Genomic DNA, 19,846 nt, shown 5'->3' with positions numbered 1-19,846 from the left:
CAAAGGGTGCTAATCAGGATACTTTCCACTCTTCCTTGTGGCTGACTAATTCTCTGCTGCAAAAGGTGGAAGGGGAAATTATCCTGGTCAAGATGCAAAGGAAAGAGCCCCATGAAGCTGTGGGGCTTGCTCCCCACCAACTTTACACCTCCCCATACAGTAAAACAGATGCAAGTTAAGGTAGCATTTATGCCTGCTGTATGCTTCGTAAAACCTTTTTGAAGGTGTCACAAAGTGCAATGGACAGCTCCTCCATTCATGGCAGCATAGCTACTGGCCCAGCTAGGGACTGAATAAGGTGATCGGGGCTCTGTACACCAATGGCAAGATAGTTCCCTCCCCTCCTGTAGAAGCAGAGATACAAGCTCCTTTCTCTCCCCCAGGAGTGGCTGCAGGGACAGCAACAAAGGTCCACTTTCCCTCTGGAGAGGCAGGAGTAGCAGCAGGGGGGCACTTAGTATTTACCCCCACAAACCAGCAACCAGTTTGCTTGGGTAGGTGCGGCCCACTGCACTCATCTCCCCCTGCTACACTCAGAACTCTCTGAGGTCAGGTTGGTGGGTCTCAGTGTTAACTCCCCAGTGAGAGGCAGGGCCCAGTTTGCACCTGACAGAGCTATTGTTTCAGACTGTCTGCAGACTCAGACAGGAATTATTGCATTGGTCACTCTTAGGTCACGTTTTTGCAGTTTGCTTTGCACCCATGAGGGCTAGATGTTTACTTTTTTAAATGAAATATGAGATTCTGATGTAGTCACATAACTCAGGGAGCTGGGGCCTTAGACATGAGCTTATTGGGCCTATGCTTTAAGGCATTCCTGGGCCTAGCCATGCTGATGTAGATGAGCAGGGTCCAGGGAAAGCATACAGGGAGGGTCCCTGCATGCAGCTGGCCAGGATCCCTAGAGTTGGGAGACTGCTGTCCTGCAGATTTCTGGCTTTCTGCACATTTGTGATCCAGCTGCTTGCTCCATATAACCTTATCCCATGGTGGAGAATATGCTGACTCCACAGCTCTTTCTGGGCCATGTAATTCTTGTGTGCATCCCGTATTTTTGCAGCGGAGAAACACATGGATCATAGTCTTATAATTACTGACAAATATATGGGTATTAAACTCCTGCTCTAAGGTCAGGATTTGACAGAAACAACCAGAAGCATCATGTCACAGTGCAGGGAGGTATTTATCCCTCTCCATTCACCTCTGCTGCAACTGCTCTGAGATACTGCAGTAAAAATACTAATGAATTGGAGACTGTTTGGAGAAGAGTCACAAAAGTGATCAGGGAGTGAAGGGGCCATGTGAGAGCTACATTTGCATAGCTTAGCGAAGAGATGGCTATGGAGGGACATAAATACCAAATGCATCCAATGAAGTGAGCTGTAGCTCACGAAAGCTTATGCTCTAATAAATTTGTTAGTCTCTAAGGTGCCACAAGTACTCCTTTTCTTTTTATAAATACCAAGGAGGAAGAAGAATGATTTGGGGTGGGTCATGGAAGTATAACAGAGGCATGGGATGAAAGTAAGAGAGACAACTTGGCATAAATATTTTCCTATTATTCATCCTAGTGAGTTGTGTTGGGCTGTTGAATAGTCTCATAAGGGAAATAATGGATGCCCCACTGGTGGGAACAAACTGCACAAATGCATTAGAAAATAGGAACAATCCTAAATTGAAAGGGAGAGGAACTAGCTGACCAACAGGGTACCCCCATCACCATCATACAGTATTGCCAGTCTCAAGCATCCAGAAATCATGAATCAGGTCCGCCCCCCCCCCAAAAAAAATTGAGACTGATTTAAATATGAGCTTTTTAAAATATTGGTTTCTTTTTATTTGCCTTCTGGTGTTTGAGCCTTTCAGAGCCATGTTTTCAAGCTTTTCTCCAACTATAAAGGCTAGAAACTTTTTTTTTTAATGGAAGCTGAGAGTCTCACATATTCACATGATTCTGGGAGCCAGCACTTTAAGAAAAACACCCCATATTGCCAGACTTGTGATAAAATCATGAGTAGGAGAGTTGCTTTGGAGACAAAAAGGAATTTTTAAGTCTTAGTAGCATAGTAATCTGGGAGTCAAGTGGAGAGACTGTGACCAAAACCATTAGCATCCCTGTCACCAAAGACAAAACACAAATTTTAAAACAAGCCACTCAAGGTACTAAATAGAAGACTGTACATGTACTAAATGAATAAATAGAGGCATATATGAAAAGCAAATATTCTGTGCTGCTCCATACATTATTGTTTGCATGATTTTATTGTTCATTAAAAAACCCAATAAATTAAAACCCTCTGCAATAGGCTGTTATGATTTGTATGTTAGTAGAGGCTGACCCAGTATGCAGCTACTTTGTCTCCCTCTCTGGATGACTTTTAAATCAAGCTTTCTAATCTCTCAGCCCTCTTAACCGAGACCCTGAGTTATTTTGCTTTGTTGTTAAACCTCTGAAGAGTATACATTTTATTCCTGATTATATTTATATACATATATGGTTACACAGGTGAAGAGAAATGGAGATTCAGGCCCTATGTTCTTTACTCATGCATATACCATGACTATTTGATGACCTATCTATTTGTATGTATATCTCCAAACAGAAGTCATCACGTACGAATGAATATAGTATGTAGGGCCTGATTCTCTAATGCCCTACATCTGTGTAATCATTTACACCAGTAGAAAATAGGTAGTTACATATCTAATGCTAGCCTGCATGCCTGCAATTAGCCATGCCTCTAATTAAATGCTGGTGAAACTGCATCCACAAAATGAGTGGCCTGACTGAAGCCCCTTTAAAAAATACATTTAGCATTAATCCTTTAACTCATATAACTGAATCCAATTAATTGAGGCTCTTTGAGATTATGGGCTAGATTCTCCATTGCCCAGCACCTCATGTTGTCATTTACATCAGTGCAAAGTGGATGCCAAATGCTACCAAATCTGAATTTTATATGTATTTTGTACTCATGTAAATGGTTACATGGCTGCAGAGTGATAGAGAATTAAGCCCTATGTACTATGCTATGAAATGAAGTGCTCCAGCATAGGAGTCTCCTGCAACATAGTGACCTTTGTCATGCACATCTCCAGCATTTCAGATATCAGAATCCCAAAAAGGGCAGTGGCCTGAGCCTAGACAAAGCACAGATTAGCCACAGCTGCATTTAGATTTCTTGCTGTCTGATTGCATCTAGGTAGTTTGGTAGCATTTTACACCCTCTTTCTACTGATGTAAATGACAACACAAGGTGCTGGACTATGGAAAAATCTAGCCCATAATCTCAGAGCTTCAATTACTTGGACACAGTTACGTGAGTTAAAGGATACGGGCCAAATATATTTTTAAAGGAGTCCTGCCACTCCTTTTGTGGATGGAATTTTGCACCAGCAGTTTATTGGGGACCTGGTTAATTGCAGGCATGTAGGCTAGCACTAGATATCTAACTCTCTGGGTGCAAACAGACCGCAAGACATCTAAAGGCTGATGTGACAAATTTGTGCTTTGTCCTGGGTAAGGCCACTCCCCTTCTGGGGATTTAGGAGATGCACATGCTGGAGTTGAATATGTTTTAGGAGACTGCTATGCTACAGCACTCCAGCTCACAGCAAACCTCCCTCAAGTCACTGTTTGGAGAGACAGAGATGAGGATCAGATCTGAGTGGAGAATCTAGCCCTTAGAGAAGCATGGGTTTTCTCCATCTTACCGTGCTAGAATTCCGTAGGTCATATCTGGAGGTACTTTTGGGTGGGCTCTCTTAAAACGACTCTCATTATCTTCATTGCAGCGGATGTCCTTGAGCTGGCGGTACAGGTTGTATTCACGTGCTGTGACGTAACCAGCTTTAAGAGCTCCACGGTTCATGGCAATGTAATTCCGTGGCATCTCCCTTGGGGAAGGCGGCATGGGTTTCATCGAGTGCCAGTGGCCTATCGCTAATGTGAGAAAGGAATACAAGAGCCAGAACAAAGAAAGTTACTAGAATTTCATTTTGAATAACCCATCCTGGGTGAATCTTGTTCTGGTGCAGAGGGCCAGCTTAAGGCCTATGTACTACATCAGTGAGAATTAAGTGATGTATAGGCCTTTTGCTTGTCCTCTACTCAGAGTGAAATTCAAACTGCATTCACATCAGTGTGGTTCAAACAGAGACCAGTAAGAAAATCCATAAATCTTAAGCACAGAGTTTCTTGAGTAAATTGTTACTGTTTCCCACAATTTCCCCACCTCCAATTTGTTATGATCAGCAATTCTGACAAAGCCGTCCATTTTTTTCCTCACTGAAAGTTACATGAATTTTCACAAGTGTCCAATGCAAAAGCCAGCTCTGCTCATGAAAGTGGGTCAATTCATGCCCATCTTTGCTTGGATTTGGGCCCGTCTCTGCTCAGTTTTCACATACATGAGCAAAAGTTTCTGCAAAGGTGGGTCAGCTTCAAAAGTTGTAAGGAACTGTGACAGACCTTGAGTTTGTGAGTAGCTGTGCATTTTCTTAGAAAAACTTTGTACACTCTTAGGACGGCCTCTGCTACAGGACAGAAGGGTCACAACAACCTGACTTGGTCTTGATTGAAGCACATGGTTATTTTCATATATTCTACACTATTTATGCGAAGCAGGGTTTATGTGTTTGAGTACCGGGCTTAGCAATTAGGTACAGGTAAAAGCAAAGACCTTGTTGATATTTGGAATTAGCCGTGATTCAACTATCATAGCCTGGCCACTGGTGTAGCTGCACTAATACGAGCCCCGAGTGTAGAAAAGGAAAGCTGCAACTTGCACCAGTTGACCTTACACTGATTTCAAACAGGAGTAAGCTCACCTGGAGCATGTTACAACTTTCCTGGTCTACGCTTTTGGGGCTTGCACTGGTGCAGCTATGCCTGCTGCTGGCCATTGATGATCGAATCCCAAATATAGACAAGGCCAGGGACTCTTGCACACAACGGTTACCAAATGTCACAGATGGTGTTCACGTGAGCAGGTAAAATGCTAGAATTCTTACTCTCCCGCTTCAGCTCAATGAGAGTGTTTTCTCCCCTGCACTCCTCCATTGGTATTAAGACTTTAATAGGTACAAGGCATGTTGTTACACTCTAACCTGCAGGTCGTTTGGTGACATCCACGTGGGGGGAACCTTTTAATAGCCTCTAATGGCATCTTTAATCTTTACTTGCATTGTCATACCTTCAGGTACTCCTCCGTCAGCACCATGAAGGTATAACCCATATGCAAAGTCATAGCCTGGAAGAGTGTAGCAGCTTCTCCGAGGTTTTCCTAGTTCCGCCTGCAAGGGAAAGGTTTGGGAGTAAGAGGGTGAGAAAAGTAAAGATTTCGCTTAACACGTTAAACTCCCTGAAAATAGGGATTTGTAATAAAAGCTTGGACAGTTAGGCCCTGTTTACACTAGGGAAATGTCTCAAAGTTCCCCATGTTGCTAACACCAGTTTGGTTCCACTAGTGTAGGCAATGCTGGGAGTTCTAGCATAGCTGCATTGCTGGTGTCATTTTAAGCAACATATCAATTCGACTTACTCTGAGGAGAGTTAGGCAACAAAGTTCTTAAAATGGCACCGCCTGCTTGGAACCTTGTCTTTATGTTGCTAACAAAGGTGGAGCTTGACTGGTTTTAATGAGACGTATTACACTCTCAGGAATGGTATGGAAACAGGTCTGTCCCATCTATATCAGCAGCTAAATTGTTGTCATCTCCAGATGGGGCTGGGCTAGGAGAGCCATTGGTGACAATCATTTTCAGCAATGGGTCATTTCCTAGTGTAGACAGTGTGACGGGATCCCCAGGGTGCAGCCTGGGACTGTGGGACTGCTGTGCCCCCTTAACTCACCAGCCTGGGCTGTCCCTCACAATGCCTTGCTAGTGACCAGCAGCAAACCCCTCCAGGTGCTGTGATCACTCAGCACAACAACACGTGGAGCCTCACACCCAGCTAGTTTACATGAATGCTCCCAGAGCCACTCATGAATCTCCCAGAGCAAGGTGCCAGCCAAATCCCCCCAACTCCCAGCACTGTACCTCAGGAATATACCATCTTGCACTGCTCAAGATGAGCAATGCAGGTTTATTAATTGGTTCACCACTTCATTAATGGAAAGTGAATATACACTAGTCTTTGCAAACCTGAGCAGATTTACCACACACTTCAGGCAAACTCACTGCTTAACAGAAACAGTAAAACAAATGTGTTGACTACAAAAGATAGATTTTAAGTGATTATAAGAGATAGGCAAAAAGTTACAGTTAGTTACCAAAATAAAATAAAATATAAGCATGCAGTCTAAACTCTCAACCCTATTAGACTGGGCAACATCTTAAGCAGTTTTTCTCACCCCACTGGATATTGCAATTCTTAATATACAGGTTTGTCCCTTAAACGGAGTCTTCTTCTGAGTGTCTTTGTTGCTTGCAGCATGGTGGGGGCAGGAGCAAGGCGATGCATGGGCCCCCTCTGTTCTGTTTTATACCCTTAGCCCATATGCTTGAGAACACAAGTCCAGGAATGTTTGGTGGACATTGCTGAGTCCCCATGCAAGGTTAATCAATTCCCCTGGTGTGGCCTTATGCAGGTGAGTCACTGAATTGTAGCTCCCTTGCTGGACAATGGCTGTTGATGGTTGTATGACACCCTGCCCGGACGTTGGTTACTTTCCTTGCTGTTGTCTCTGGGGAGCTAATATCTGGCTGATTCCCCAATTTACAGCATGTTTTAGTGACCACCATACAACACAATTCTCTTAACTTCATATGCGCTAAAGATATACATATTTAGATAGAACAGTGACTTTCAGCTGATTATAACCTTTCCCCTGATATCTCCCATGGCGTGCTTTATCTGCAGTATATATACAGTTATATACAGATGTGTATATATATAATTATATACAGATGAGGAATATGGGGGTTACAAGCCACTCCCCCAAGGTATAGTATATCACAGATAAATCCCTTGAAGTGTGGCTACTGTCTGAAAAGTGACACTACAAAAACAGCACCTTCAGAAGGAGAGGCTCGTGTTTTGTTGAAGGAGGCAGGAGCAGAACTTCTGCACATGGAAACGCTTCTTATTTTCACACTTTAATTTTTCATCTATGCAACATTATTCTGTATTGCAAAATAATAAGGGGTTTTCTTCAGCCCTTGTTTATGAAAATTACCTAGACTCTCCAGGTCCTTCATTACATTCAACCCCTCTTCCAGTTGGGACTGGTGGATGGGAATGACAGGGATGGGGGAAGCAAACTGACCATTCTTACATTTTGTCAGAGAAAAACATTATTCAGCAGGTTTGTCTACAGGAGTTTGTGCCAACATTTGCTTTAGGTTGTTTTGATCCATGTGTGTTTGAATCCCCCTGTCCCAGATTCAAATGAACTACAAATCTCAAAACAAAATTCAGTCAAAACCATCAAGGTTCACCAGGTTTTGAGTCAAAGCTGTGATATTTTTATGGGTTTGTCCCAAAATTATAAACCAACCTATATTTACTGGAAAAGTGGGGCGAGACTTGTTTAAGAATACATGGATTTGAACTATTAAAATAGTATATGTTCAAATCTGCTTGGTTAACTGTGAGAAAAAACATCTGTTTGAACAAGGTTATTGGAGGGCTACTTCTGCAGATTATACCTTTGCAGTGTCTAGAAGTCCTTAAATTTCTTTCAGCTCGGTTTGTGTCTTTCATTTACAAATTGTGCATCCCTTTTGAAATTTGGAACTAACCCCAGAAGAGTCTGTCATGTTCTCACTCCTGCCTGGGAATGATCAATAATCTCTGAGAAGCCAAATCTAAGCAACCAAAGGGGGGAAGAAAACGAAAAATATTAGTGACTATGTTCGCAGTTCAGAAAAGTGAGAGCATGAACCCAACACCCAACACTTCGTTTTTATTTAGTTTTAAAATTAACTCCCTTTTGCTCTCCTGTGTGTGTCCCAGCTTTGTGGAATCTGTGGGATTAACTGACCTCACTTCCCTCCTTTATATTTGGACCATGATCTCCATGGTGAAGTCACTCTGAGATTTGTGTGTCTTGAAACCTTATTGGCTTTTGAAAGGGAGGGGGCAAAGGGGTCATGACTGGCTGCCCAAAAGCTTATGTCTAGTGAGGTTCTGCTCTCGGATGGCTGGAGCAAGGTTATACAATGAGCTCCCAAACCCTCTGCAGTGGACCTTGTTCTTTCTGTGGGGCTTGAGACAGGATATTTTTCAGTCTAGAGAGGGTATAAATATGAAATTGCCAGGTCGTATTTTAAGTGATAGGGTATCATAGGCTCAGGTTGGTGGGATGGGTGTGGAAATTCTTAGCTTTAGCCACATGTGGATGTTTCAAAATCATCAGCAGTGAGACAGTGAATGGCCAGCAGTTGAAATATATATATAAAAAAATAATTGATCAGACAAAATGTGTCCACCACTGGATGCAAAATCTAATGGACATGAAGTGAATGGATGTGAAATCTGATGGGCTAAGCTTTCTAATAACTAAGAGTTTGAAAAAAGTTCAAACTATAGCATGTGACATCAACAACGTCAAAGCCTTTCCTTATGCTTGAGAGATCTATAAAGAAGGAAGCATTGAGATATAATACTGACACTTAAAAAGTCTCTTCAGTGGAAAGGCAGCAGAACTTCTGGCTAATTGTTTCCTTTATCATCAGATGGGACAAAACTTTTTGCAATGGAAGTATAAACACAATTCATGCAGATTATACAATTGCAGTTTATGAAGATATGCAGGAGTTATTACAGCACCTTCCAGCACTTTTAACATTTCAAAAGAGTTATGTTTCAAGAACTAGCGAGGCCTTCAGTCATGCAGAGCTCAAACAAAAATCAGTTAATAAACTAGGTATTAGATTACTTTAAAAGCAAACATTTTACAGAATCAGTTACATATTGGTTGTTATTTAATGTCTGCCTAACTGCGGGTGCACCAAATGGCAAAACTATGACTGTGCTGTCAAAGCTCTTCACCTGACTTCTACAGGAACTGAACTGAACTTTTAATCATTATTTCTGATGCCGTAACCTATACACAGGAAGTAACACTTTGGTGGAGGCAGTACTATGGCCTCAGGATGTGAGTGTTCACTATCAAGTGAAAACAACGTGAAGTCCTTGTGGTACCTTAGAGACTAACAAATTTATTTGGACATAAATGTGACTGGATCACTACAAAAAATAATTTTCCCTCTGTTGATACACCTTCTTGTCAACTGCTGGGAATGGGCCACATCAACTTTGATTGAATTAGCCTTGTTAGCACTACAAAAAGTTATTTTCCCTCTGTTGATATTCACCCCTTCTTGTCAACTGTTGGGAATGGGCCACATCCGCCCTAACTGAATTGGCCTCGTTAGCACTGACCCTCCACTTGGTAAGGCAACTCCCATCTTTTCATGTGCTGTATATTTATACCTGCCTACTGTATTTTCCACTCCATGCATCTGATGAAGTGGGTTATATCCCACAAAAGCTTATGCTCAAATAAATGTGTTAGTCTCTAAGGTGCCACAAGTACTCCTTTTCTTTTAGTGATATTTAAATGACTGTTGTTACACTCCAGGGTCAATACCCTTTTAAGATATAGTAGGCAATTCATATCTCTCTGGCCCAACTGCTGCTCTATCTGCAAAGCCTGAGGCAACAGGAGGAAATAATTCTTTGGGAGAGCAATAAAACCATCTCCACTCTAACCTGACACCTTGGTGAGCAGCAGCTGTATAGAGGCTCCAGTGCTCCTACAATAGTTCAGTAGCTGCTGTGCACCCTTGTGATAAGGATTTAGCCCTTGGGTTGGTGCAGTGGCAGATACCTTGCAGCATGCCACCAAATCCATCCTTCCGTGCAGCCTCTTTCCCGCTCAGCGGAACAAGAAGGATTGCGATGCATCGAGAGCAGGCATGTCAAACATGTGGGCTGCATCCGGCCTGCAGAACGGTTTAATCTGGCCTGCAGACTTCCTATGAATTTTCGGGCTTGTCTACACAGCCCCAGAGAATGCACTACAGGGTTGTGATTTGTAGAGTGCACCAGTGTGTTGCATTCTAACTCCCGCCATTTAGATCCTGCCAGCATGCATTGATATAGTCCTGTTCCAAACAGGGCTACATCAGCTTGCATTAAGGAACATGTAGTGTGCGGCAGCAGGGTCTGCATGTGGGAGTTAGAGTACAACACACTGGTGTGCTGTACAAATCACGCCTCTGTATTCCAGACTCCGGCACAGCAATCCAGCAAAACCTCGCGTATAGGTGTCGAACCACTTGTTCGCATTTAGGAGGTGCTGGAGAGGCATAAGACTGGTGGAAGCTGGTATGTGTCCAGACGAGGGGAAATGGCACAGAAGAGTGTTTACCTGCAGGCTGGAAAGAGGACCCACCCCCAACCTGGCAAGTCAAAGAAAAGGAAGCTTTACATAAGTCAAAGGGTGAATGCTGACTGTGGCCACTAGACCAGCAGACACCCCTTTAAATGAAAATAATAATAAAAAAACCTCACCCTTTGGTCTACCCTTCCCTTTCTTCACTTCTTTATTCAGCTTGTGACAAGTGGCCATTATGTTTTTATTGGGGAGCAGCAGTCACTAAAATCTAAAACAAACGTAAGTCATTACTGCTGTGGTTTATTTTTATCTCTATTTTAACAACTTTTGCTGAATGTGGCCCGCACCCAGTGGCAGGTTATTGGCTCAGGCCTACCATGTGGATGAGTTTGACACCCCTGATTTAGAGTGTCCTATGCCCATGAAGGAGGTAGGATTTTGCCATTTGAGTATAATTTCATTCTGCAAACCGACTCAGCCCTGCATCCATTCTTATTCAGAACAAAATCATTACAAATGGAAGGGCTAGAATCCATTTTTTAAAATGAAAGTTTAGGTTCAGAGACATGGAGGCCACTAGAGAAATCCTGCTACACTGAGCCATGAGTAGCATTATTCCTGTTTTACAGATGGGGAAAACTAAAGCATCAAGAGGTGAAATGACTTGCCCAAGTTCACACTGCATCAGTTCCAGGGTGGGGAATAGAACCAAAGTTTCCTGTTACCCAGCTTTTAACTTTAACTTTGAGCTTTAACTGCAAGATAAGCCTCCCCTTTATCTATTGTTCCATATGTTAGTGATTTTAGGTATATTTCTAGTAAATGACCAGGATTAGTGAGAAGTTACAGTGAATGGAGGGAGGGAGAAATATTAGCAATGAATAAGGCTGGAGCTCGTACCAATTGTCCTTGCTATTATAGAATCATAGGACTGGAAGGGACCTCAAGAGGTCATCTAGTCCAGTCCCCTGCACTCATGGCTGGACCAAGTATTATGACAGGTGTTTGTCCAACCCGCTCTTAAAAATCTCCAATGTTGGAAATTCTACAACCTCCCTAGGCAATTTATTCCAGTGCTTAACCACTCTGACAGTTAAGAAGTTTTTCCTAATGTCCAACCTAAACCTCCCTTGCTGCAATTTAAGCCCATTGCTTCTTGTCCTGTCCTCAGCAGTTAAGAAGAACAATTTTTCTCCCTCCTCCTTGTAACAACCTTTTATGTACTTGAAAACTGTTATCATATCCCCTCTCAGTCTTCATTTCTCCAGACTAAACAAACCCAATTTTTTCAATCTTCTCTCATAGGTCATGTTTTCTAGTCCTTTAATCATTTTTTGTTGTTGTTCCTTGGACTCTCTCCAATTTGTCCACATCTTTCCTGAAATGTGGCGCCCAGAACTGGACACAATACTCTAGTTGAGACCTAATCAGTGCATAGTAGAGCGGAAGAATTACATCTCGTGTCTTGCTTACAATACTCCTGCTAATACATCCCAGAATGATGTTTGCTTTTTTTGCAACAGTGTTACACTTTTGACTCGTATTTAACTTGTGGTCCGCTATGACCCCCAGATCCCTTTCTTCAGTACTCCTTCCTAGGCAGTCATTTCCCATTTTGTAATCCTTGAAAATGTCTCCACAAAAGCAATGTGTCTACCTTTTTTTAAAGAACTCCAGATTAATAGCAGCTATAGAGAGAGGCTTCATTAGATACTGCAGATTACTGCAAGGTTTAATAATACACATCCTGGTTCCAGAGACTGCCTATTCAAAGGGTCTGCAGGGAGTCTGAACATGATGCCACCTCCATGCAATTACATATAACCCAGAACCAATAAACAGCCTTCTCCCGAGCAGGAAAAATTTGACATAAAAGGCAAATTGTGGTTTTATAGCATTTTTCAAATACATGAGCACAGGCTTTTCCCTGGGATCCTCTCCTGATATCACAGAAAATGATGTTTTGCCGTCAGAAATTAGTTATTAAATTGAAGGAGCTGTGTTGTGGGGGAGAAACTCCACAGAAATCCCAGCAAAGGCAGAGGCCTGTAACACTCTTGCAAATCTGTTTGAAAAAGCTTAGGTGAGATTTTTAGCGTGGGGGACCTCGTAAGATTTGAATTTTTCCACAAACAGAGCTCATTTATTTCATAGTCAAGAGGCCTGATTCTCTTTTGCATTGCATGTTGTGCAGTCATTTACACTACTGCTCAGTGAGTGCACAGTCGCGTCTGGTTGCATTTTACAGCCCCATGGTATAAGTGACTACACAAGATGCAGGGCAACAAAGAATCTGGCCCAATAGGCCAAACCCTGAGAGAACCCATGACTGCCACTGAAATCAGTGGAACTGGGAGGTTCTGAACAATTCCCAGAACTTGGTCATATGCATCCTTCCACATAACTGCTCACTTGTGTAAGGAAGTCTCCTTATCGACTATAGAAGGAAGCCAATCTTTGTAACAGTCAATAAGGATTAAAGTTTGCCTAGTTCATGAATTAGCAAAAAACTATTATAACTTTATCAGTCAGTTTAAGTTGTTTGTCATCAAGTGATTAGATGTGCTGCATTACTAAATGCTTCAGAGAGGCACCCAAAGTTGATGCAAAGCCTCCTGTCTCTTTCCCCACCCCACCAGCATTGCCTCCTTTCAGGTTTAGTCTGTCACAAAGCTGCTTGGCTGGAATACAGATCTGTCTGACAGCTGTCCCCATCAGCAGACAACTTCATTAAACCTCATTAAGATGTCATCTCTCTGCCTTATTTCCCACCTCTCCACTCTAATTAAAACCATCTCACTCTGTATCCCAGGCGGTCCTAATTTTCTCTTGGTACCTTCTGCAAGTTTTTTCCCTTTATGATGTTAGCAAGGAAAATCAGGCATCTTAAATCAGCCCATTCAGAAAAGATGACCCTGTTTTTTTCCCCCCCTGAAGCATTCCCAATACATTTAATCATCCTGCAGAGATCACATTCTTCCAGGGATGAGAGCAAGAGAGATGTCACCTTGAGACCCAGGCCGTAACTAACTCTTTCCATATATTCATTGAGAATGCATTTAGAAGGGTGGTAAATGTTCTATTGCCTATAAAAACGATGAATTCCATTTAAATCTGAGTACACTTGTCCATTTTGTTTATTTTTTGGTTAATAAGACTCTCAAATAGGGGTTGTGCTTTGGGGGGGTTGGTTTTATTTTGAAAATGGCTATTGTGTATGTGCCCTACTGCCCTCTGCTGGATAGAATCAGAACTGCTCAGCTACATGTCATAAGCCATATACTCCTAGTAACACAAGGCAATCACCAAATCTCACTCGGTGGCAAAGAAAAGCAATCTGCTTGGAAATGGGCCTGTTTCAGTGTGGAAATGGGACTGATTTCAAATTTTCACCAAAATGCAAACATTTCAAGCATTTCCTATTTTGTTGCAAATACTTTGTGCACCTCCCATTTCATATATACTTATAGCTTATCAACCTCCTACGTTCACTCATCTAGGAAGATTTAAGAATGTGAGAGGTATAGAAAGATAGAAAAAGCCTGCAAAGAGAGCTACACAGAGAGAGGGAGGCATGTATTTTTAATCCCTGTATCTAGCACAGCTCTTCACTGGGAGGGGGTGCTCTGGAAATTCATGAATTCTCTCTGCTTTTATTCAGCTGGGCATACCCAGCTCCTTCCTAGATGATTCTGTGATCTTTGGAAGTCTGCAAACCCCATGCCTGTGCCTTTTCAATTCATATGACCCTGTTCCTTTCCCTACCTTCTGTTCCACTTTTCATTACACCCCCTTGTACAGTAAAGCCTCCCATCACGCTGCCATTACCATTATTACTGCTGATTTACTGTGCTTACAGAGTGAAGTGATTGCAGTGACATGGCCCAGCATTTTCCCTCCCTTCCCCCCGTGACAGCTTGAAATCAAGCCCCTCATTTGCATTTACATGATCTTGCTGTGCAGCTTATGAGATCGGGAGATTTATTTGCTACTTAGCTTGATGTTTGATTACACTCTAAGAAGGCGGTGAGCTACAAAGTGCAGGGATACATCAGATCCGAGCTACTGAGAGCCTCTGGGGGACAGTAACTCAACATCAGGTTTAGGTATATGAGAACAGGAATGTTTGGTGTTTTGAAGGAGGCAAATTTGATGAACTTAAAAAAAACGGGGGCATGGGGGGAACTTGTTTGCTCCCTTCCTGCCCAAAAATGATGAGTAAAATGTGGATGCTGTTTTCTAAAGACAGCTCCAGCTTTGTTAGCTCTGGAGAAATGCTACCTGGCAGCTAGTTACAAGGAGTTTGCTCCATATAACTTCCTTTCTTGTGTGGAGGAGTAATAACACTCAGCGCTTACCATCCTCAAAGCTTTTCATAAACACGAAAGGTCAAATTCAATGGGAGTTTTACTTGCTGAAAGACCACAAAATTTGACCCTAATTTATTAATCCCCACAACACGTCCTTAAGTAATAATCCCTATATTACAGCTGGGGAAAGAGAGACCGAGAAGCTCATTATCTTGTGCAAGACTGCAGAGGAAATCAGGGACATAGCAGGAAATAGAATTCATTGGTTCCTGGCTCACAGTCTTGTGGTCAGATCACCAGACCACAGACTACTGCCACAGAAGTAAGTCAGAAAGAGTGTAACTGTACAGGACTGTATATCAATGGGTGTTGCATCACATCGGAAAAGGACTGCTTGGATGTGATATAATGTCTATGAACCTGTTATTCATAATATGATGCCAGTTGGAGAATGAGCTTTGTATGTTGGTACATTAGACACAATACAATGTCAAATTAATGTTAAATGCAGAAACCTACTTACACTCAACATCAAAGACAGCACGTTAGGGACCCAACCTTGCATTTACACATGTTAATAAAGCTACTTACATGAGTAGTCCAGTGAATTCAATTAAACTACTCTGGTGAATAAAGTGACTCACGTGCATAAGTGTTACATATTCAGAATAAAAAAATGCAATGACTAATATTCTCATAATAAGCTTAAACTCACCCACATTGCACATATTATAGATAAAGCTATTGCACTCAATGGAATAGCTTCTAATCCAATAATGTGCAAATCCTAATTTTTGCACTTCCTGACTTCTGAGTGCTCAAAACCATAATCTTCATCTTACACAAGGTAACATTTTTTTGTATTTAATTTCTCTCCTTTAAAAAAAAAAAGATTACTAAATGCTCCTCTGGGCCAGGATGCATCTGTCATTCTATAGTAGGGGTTGGGCAAACTTTTCGGCCTGAGAGCCATATCTGGGCATGGAAATTGTATGGCGGGCCATGAATGCTCACAAAATTGGGAGTGGGGGTGGGGGCTCCGGCTGGGGGTGCAGGCTCTTGGGTGGAGCCATAAATGAGGAGTTCAGTGTGTGGGAGGGGGTTCCAGGCTGAAGCAGGGGGTTGGGGTGCGGGTCGGGAGGTGAGGGTTCCGGTTGGCGGTGTGGGCTCTAATGTGCAGGAGTATGGGACGGAGGAGTTCAGAGGGTGAGAGGGGGATCAGGGCTGGGGAAGTAGGTTGGGGTGCTGGAGAAGGTAAGGGGTGCAGGCTCCGGGCAGCGCTTACCTCAAGCAACTCCTGAAAGCAGCAGCATGTCCCCCCTCCAGCTCCTATGCAGAGGTATGAACAGGAAGCTCTGTGCGCTGCCCTGGCCACAGGTGCTGCCCCTGCATCTCCCAGCGGCTGTGGTTCCTGGCCAATGGGAGCTGTGGGGGTGGTGTTTGGGGTGGGGGAAGCGTGCGGAGCCCCCTAGCTGCCTCTATGCGTAGGAGCTGGAGGGTAGACATGCTGCTGCTTCTGGGAGCGGCGCAGAGCCACAGCACAAGCTTGAGAGCCGGATGCGGCCCCCGGGCCGTAGTTTGCCCACCCCGATCTAGAGTAATACAACAGGGGTTAGGGTGAGGAGTTTTAGATACAAATATTACAGCATCTGAGAATAATCTGTTTTTCTCAGACACTGGGACAAATTCACCCTGGTGTAACTCCTCTCTTTTCACTGAAGTTACTCTAGGGATAAATTTGAAGATGCAGCACATAAACATGGGTCAGGCTGGGGGAGGGGTGGCTTTCTGCCACCTTTGTCCCTCCTGAAGTTCCGGGCTGTTGTAGGGGTCAGCATGGCAAGTTGGAGCAGCTCCAGGGACTATCCCCACAGCGGCCAATGGGCTTCTCTGCAGTCCAAAATAGCTGTAGTGCAAAGCAGTCTGACCATTTCTCCTCCCATCAGTGCAGTTCTGTGCCAGGGGCTGCATGGGTTGGGCTACCTACACTGGCCTTGTTCTGGGGGAAATTCCCCAGAAGGCCTTTCCAGTCCTTTTGTGCTGCTATAGTGAGGGACAGAATTTGGCCCCTAGTTTACAAAGTATGGGGCAGGGGGAAGATTTATTGCTCATTAGATTTCAATAGTGTTTCTATACTGTAACAATTTTCCCTAACATCAATACGTTTTGTGCTAAATCTTGCCATTCTATTCTTGCAATTGACTTCATTGGGTTGCATGGGGGATGGGACTGTGATAAGAATTCAGCTTATGCTGTTTCCAAAAGGATGGCATGATGCTTTTGTAGCACTGAAAACGAGTAAAAAAAAAAAAAAAAAAAAATTAGATCTCCCAGTGACTTACAAAGATCGGTGGGCATCATAACCCCTATTGTACAGATGGGGGCGCTGTGCCAGAGAAAAGTAAACTTGTTCAAGGTCACCCTGCGAGTCAGTGGCAGAGGAGAGACTAGGGCCCTATTTGGTGCCATATCCCCAAGCTCCCGTTGTACAGGTGATATCTTGGATATAAAAATGGGATGAAATAATAAATATTTAGCAGATCTGTGACACACTCATTTGGCCAGTTGATCAGTAAAGGGTTGAATATACTGGACAGTGGAGTTAGCAAGTTTGGAATGAATCTTGAGTAAATAAAACAGTGACAGGAGTGCTTCAAAATAGAAATCAAAGCTACTGATTTAAGTTTTGAAAGGTGCAGGGGTCATTCTCTGTGTGTTTGTTTTCATTTCTTTATAGATTCATTGAAAATCCCTCCATGTAAAATGAAAGTGAACATGATTAATGTGCTAGTTCCTGTGCATACTCCTGGCTCTTCCTACCAAAGACCAGATGAAGACGTTGGCTCCAATGACTTGTACTCTGAAATATTTCATTATAGTGGTTAATTTTTTAATTTCAGGTTTCAGAGTAGCAGCCGTGTTAGTCTGTATTCGCAAAAAGAAAAGGAGTACTTGTGGCACCTTAGAGACTAACAAATTTATTAGCGCATAAGCTTTCGTGAGCTACAGCTCACTTCATCGGATGCATTTTTTAATTGTTTTTAATTGTTATTGCAGTGTCATGTTATGGTTGTTAGCCACAGGCAGAGCACTAGGGATGTAAGTCCTGGACCGGGAATCAGCCATTTTTGAGTACTGGGTCTGACAGAAATGCCTCCTGTAACCATCAAAGGTGAGACATGTAGCCCCTGTGCCTTAATTTTCCCATTGGTAAAGTAAGGATAATATTTAGCAACTTCACAGGTGAGAGTTGCAAGGTTTAACTGATACGTGTAGAACTTGAAAGTGCTACTGAAGTGCTAAGTGTCATTATTTCATTTGAAATATTGTCCCCGTTTAAGATGCTGTTTAAGAAATGAAAGTAGCAGAGGCTGGTGAGGGTAAGCAGGACGGGCATCATCTGCTCTCTGGCATGGTCTTTACCCACTGCTATAAACTGGCTTTCGTGCCTCAGTTTTGCCTACAGTGTCAGATGTCACCGGCCTCCACTGAGTGAAGGGTCTCTGCCTCACTCTAAGGATTGTGTGCTGGCAAAACGTCAACATTTAAGATGATGTTGAGTCACTCCAAATGTGCAATCACCAGACACCCTAGTGGATTGACCGTGCTGAAAAATAACTGATTTGGTTTAAAAAACTTCTACACTCAGGTTGCATTAACTTTTAGGGCGGATTTTAAAATTGGTGGCCAAGTGAGGGGGCACAGAGAAAGATAACACTTGCCCCAACTCATGAAGGAATAATCTCCAAGCTTGGATAGTGACTGAGAAACGCAACCCTGGCTCCTTGTATGGTAAAGTCCACATTTAACCCGGTTGGGCAGAAGCACAGTTAGAACTATTTTTCTGAAACAAAAATCCCTTTTTATGGTGACGTGCTTTATGCTACAGCTCATCCTACTATGCTCTCAGATGACAGCTATAAAGTGAATTTAATAACATATGGCAACTGACCATTTGATATAGCAGAGTTGGGGCACAGGGCCTTAATATGTGATCAAAGAAGTCTACAATTAGAAAACAATGCTCTCTCTTCTCTGCTGTAGAGTATTGAAGAAGCTCAGTTGGAAACTTATTTCAGTTGCTCTTTCTGAAAGGAAAAATACTGTGGCTCACAAGCATCCCTTTGAATATAAGCAAGTAAAATTTCCGAATAGAGCCCTGAGACAGGATGCAAACTAGTCAACAGGTGACTGACTTTGCTGGGTTTTTCAGCATTGTCAAGAAGTTTAGTTATGAACTACTCACTCCAAAAATATCGTTGATATGTTAACCAGAGGGTAAAAAGGTAGGATGTTCCTGTGGTTAAGCCGTTGGAGTGGGGCTCAGAAAATCTGGGTTCAGTCCTCTGTTCTGCATCATACTGCCTGCATGTCCTTAGACACGGAGGTTGAAATCCTGAGTCAGCTGAAGATAACGGGAGTTTTGTTATCAACTTCACTGAGGCCAGGATTTCACAGAGAGAGCTTAAAGGACTTGTCCCAGTGCCCCACCTGTAATCGTGGGGACAATAATGCTTCCCCCTCCCATACCTTTTGTCTGTCTTGTCTATTTAGTTGTAAATTCTTCAGGGCAAGAAGTGTCTCTTACTATGCATATGTATAGCGCCTAGTGCCCTTACCTCCACTGGTGCCTCTGAGCACTACTGTAATACAAATAACAATAAAAGATTGAATGGGAGTTTTCTTAGATGGACTGAGAGTGCATCTCCAAGGGAAAGAAATCCACCATCTGATACAGGAGCTAGACCTTGCGAGATGCTGGTACATGCAAGAACTGTCTGTACTTAGTTTTTAGTCTTGAAAATTACCATGAGATATGCTATTACAATTAATTATTAAAGACTTAAGAAAGAGGCTACCCTATTATATAAAAGACTCCAGCGATGATCTTTATCCAACTTGTCAAATGGGTGGACTTGGTGGGACTGAATAATTTTCTTCTCTTCTGCACAAATCATGAATGCTAGTCATACTTTGAGTCTGAAGCGAATATTGTAAGGCTGGTATAGACCAGCTTATAATTACCAAACTAGAGAAAAAGAACAGCATTTCCTAATGAATGACAAGCCACTAGGTGGAAATCTAATTTGGTCTAATTAAGCAGCCTTTGTGAGGATTTGTCTTTAGATGAAAAGAGGGAGCTGAAGAGATCTAAATGCAAATGAACTCTATCTTTTTGGTTTTAAA

At 42.7% G+C, this 19,846-nt stretch overlaps 1 protein-coding gene across 2 annotated transcripts in view; it reads right to left on the bottom strand.

The window, feature by feature from the left end:
• Positions 1-19,846, bottom strand: part of CFAP77 (cilia and flagella associated protein 77) — a 102,146-nt gene that overhangs the window by 37,898 nt on the left and 44,402 nt on the right. For both annotated transcript variants that reach the window (XM_038374862.2, XM_043498838.1), the window contains exons 2-3: positions 5,196-5,295; positions 3,715-3,943 (exon numbers count right to left, since the gene is read on the bottom strand). In XM_038374862.2, the coding sequence (XP_038230790.1) occupies positions 3,715-3,943; positions 5,196-5,295 (329 nt within the window). The remainder of the gene's footprint in view (positions 1-3,714; positions 3,944-5,195; positions 5,296-19,846) is intronic.

The sequence above is a fragment of the Dermochelys coriacea genome, chromosome 16 (genome assembly GCF_009764565.3).
Source record: "Dermochelys coriacea isolate rDerCor1 chromosome 16, rDerCor1.pri.v4, whole genome shotgun sequence".
Lineage (NCBI taxonomy): Eukaryota > Metazoa > Chordata > Testudines > Dermochelyidae > Dermochelys > Dermochelys coriacea.
The sequence above is the reverse complement of the archived record's forward strand: the minus strand, read 5'-3'. Positions and strand labels throughout refer to the sequence as shown.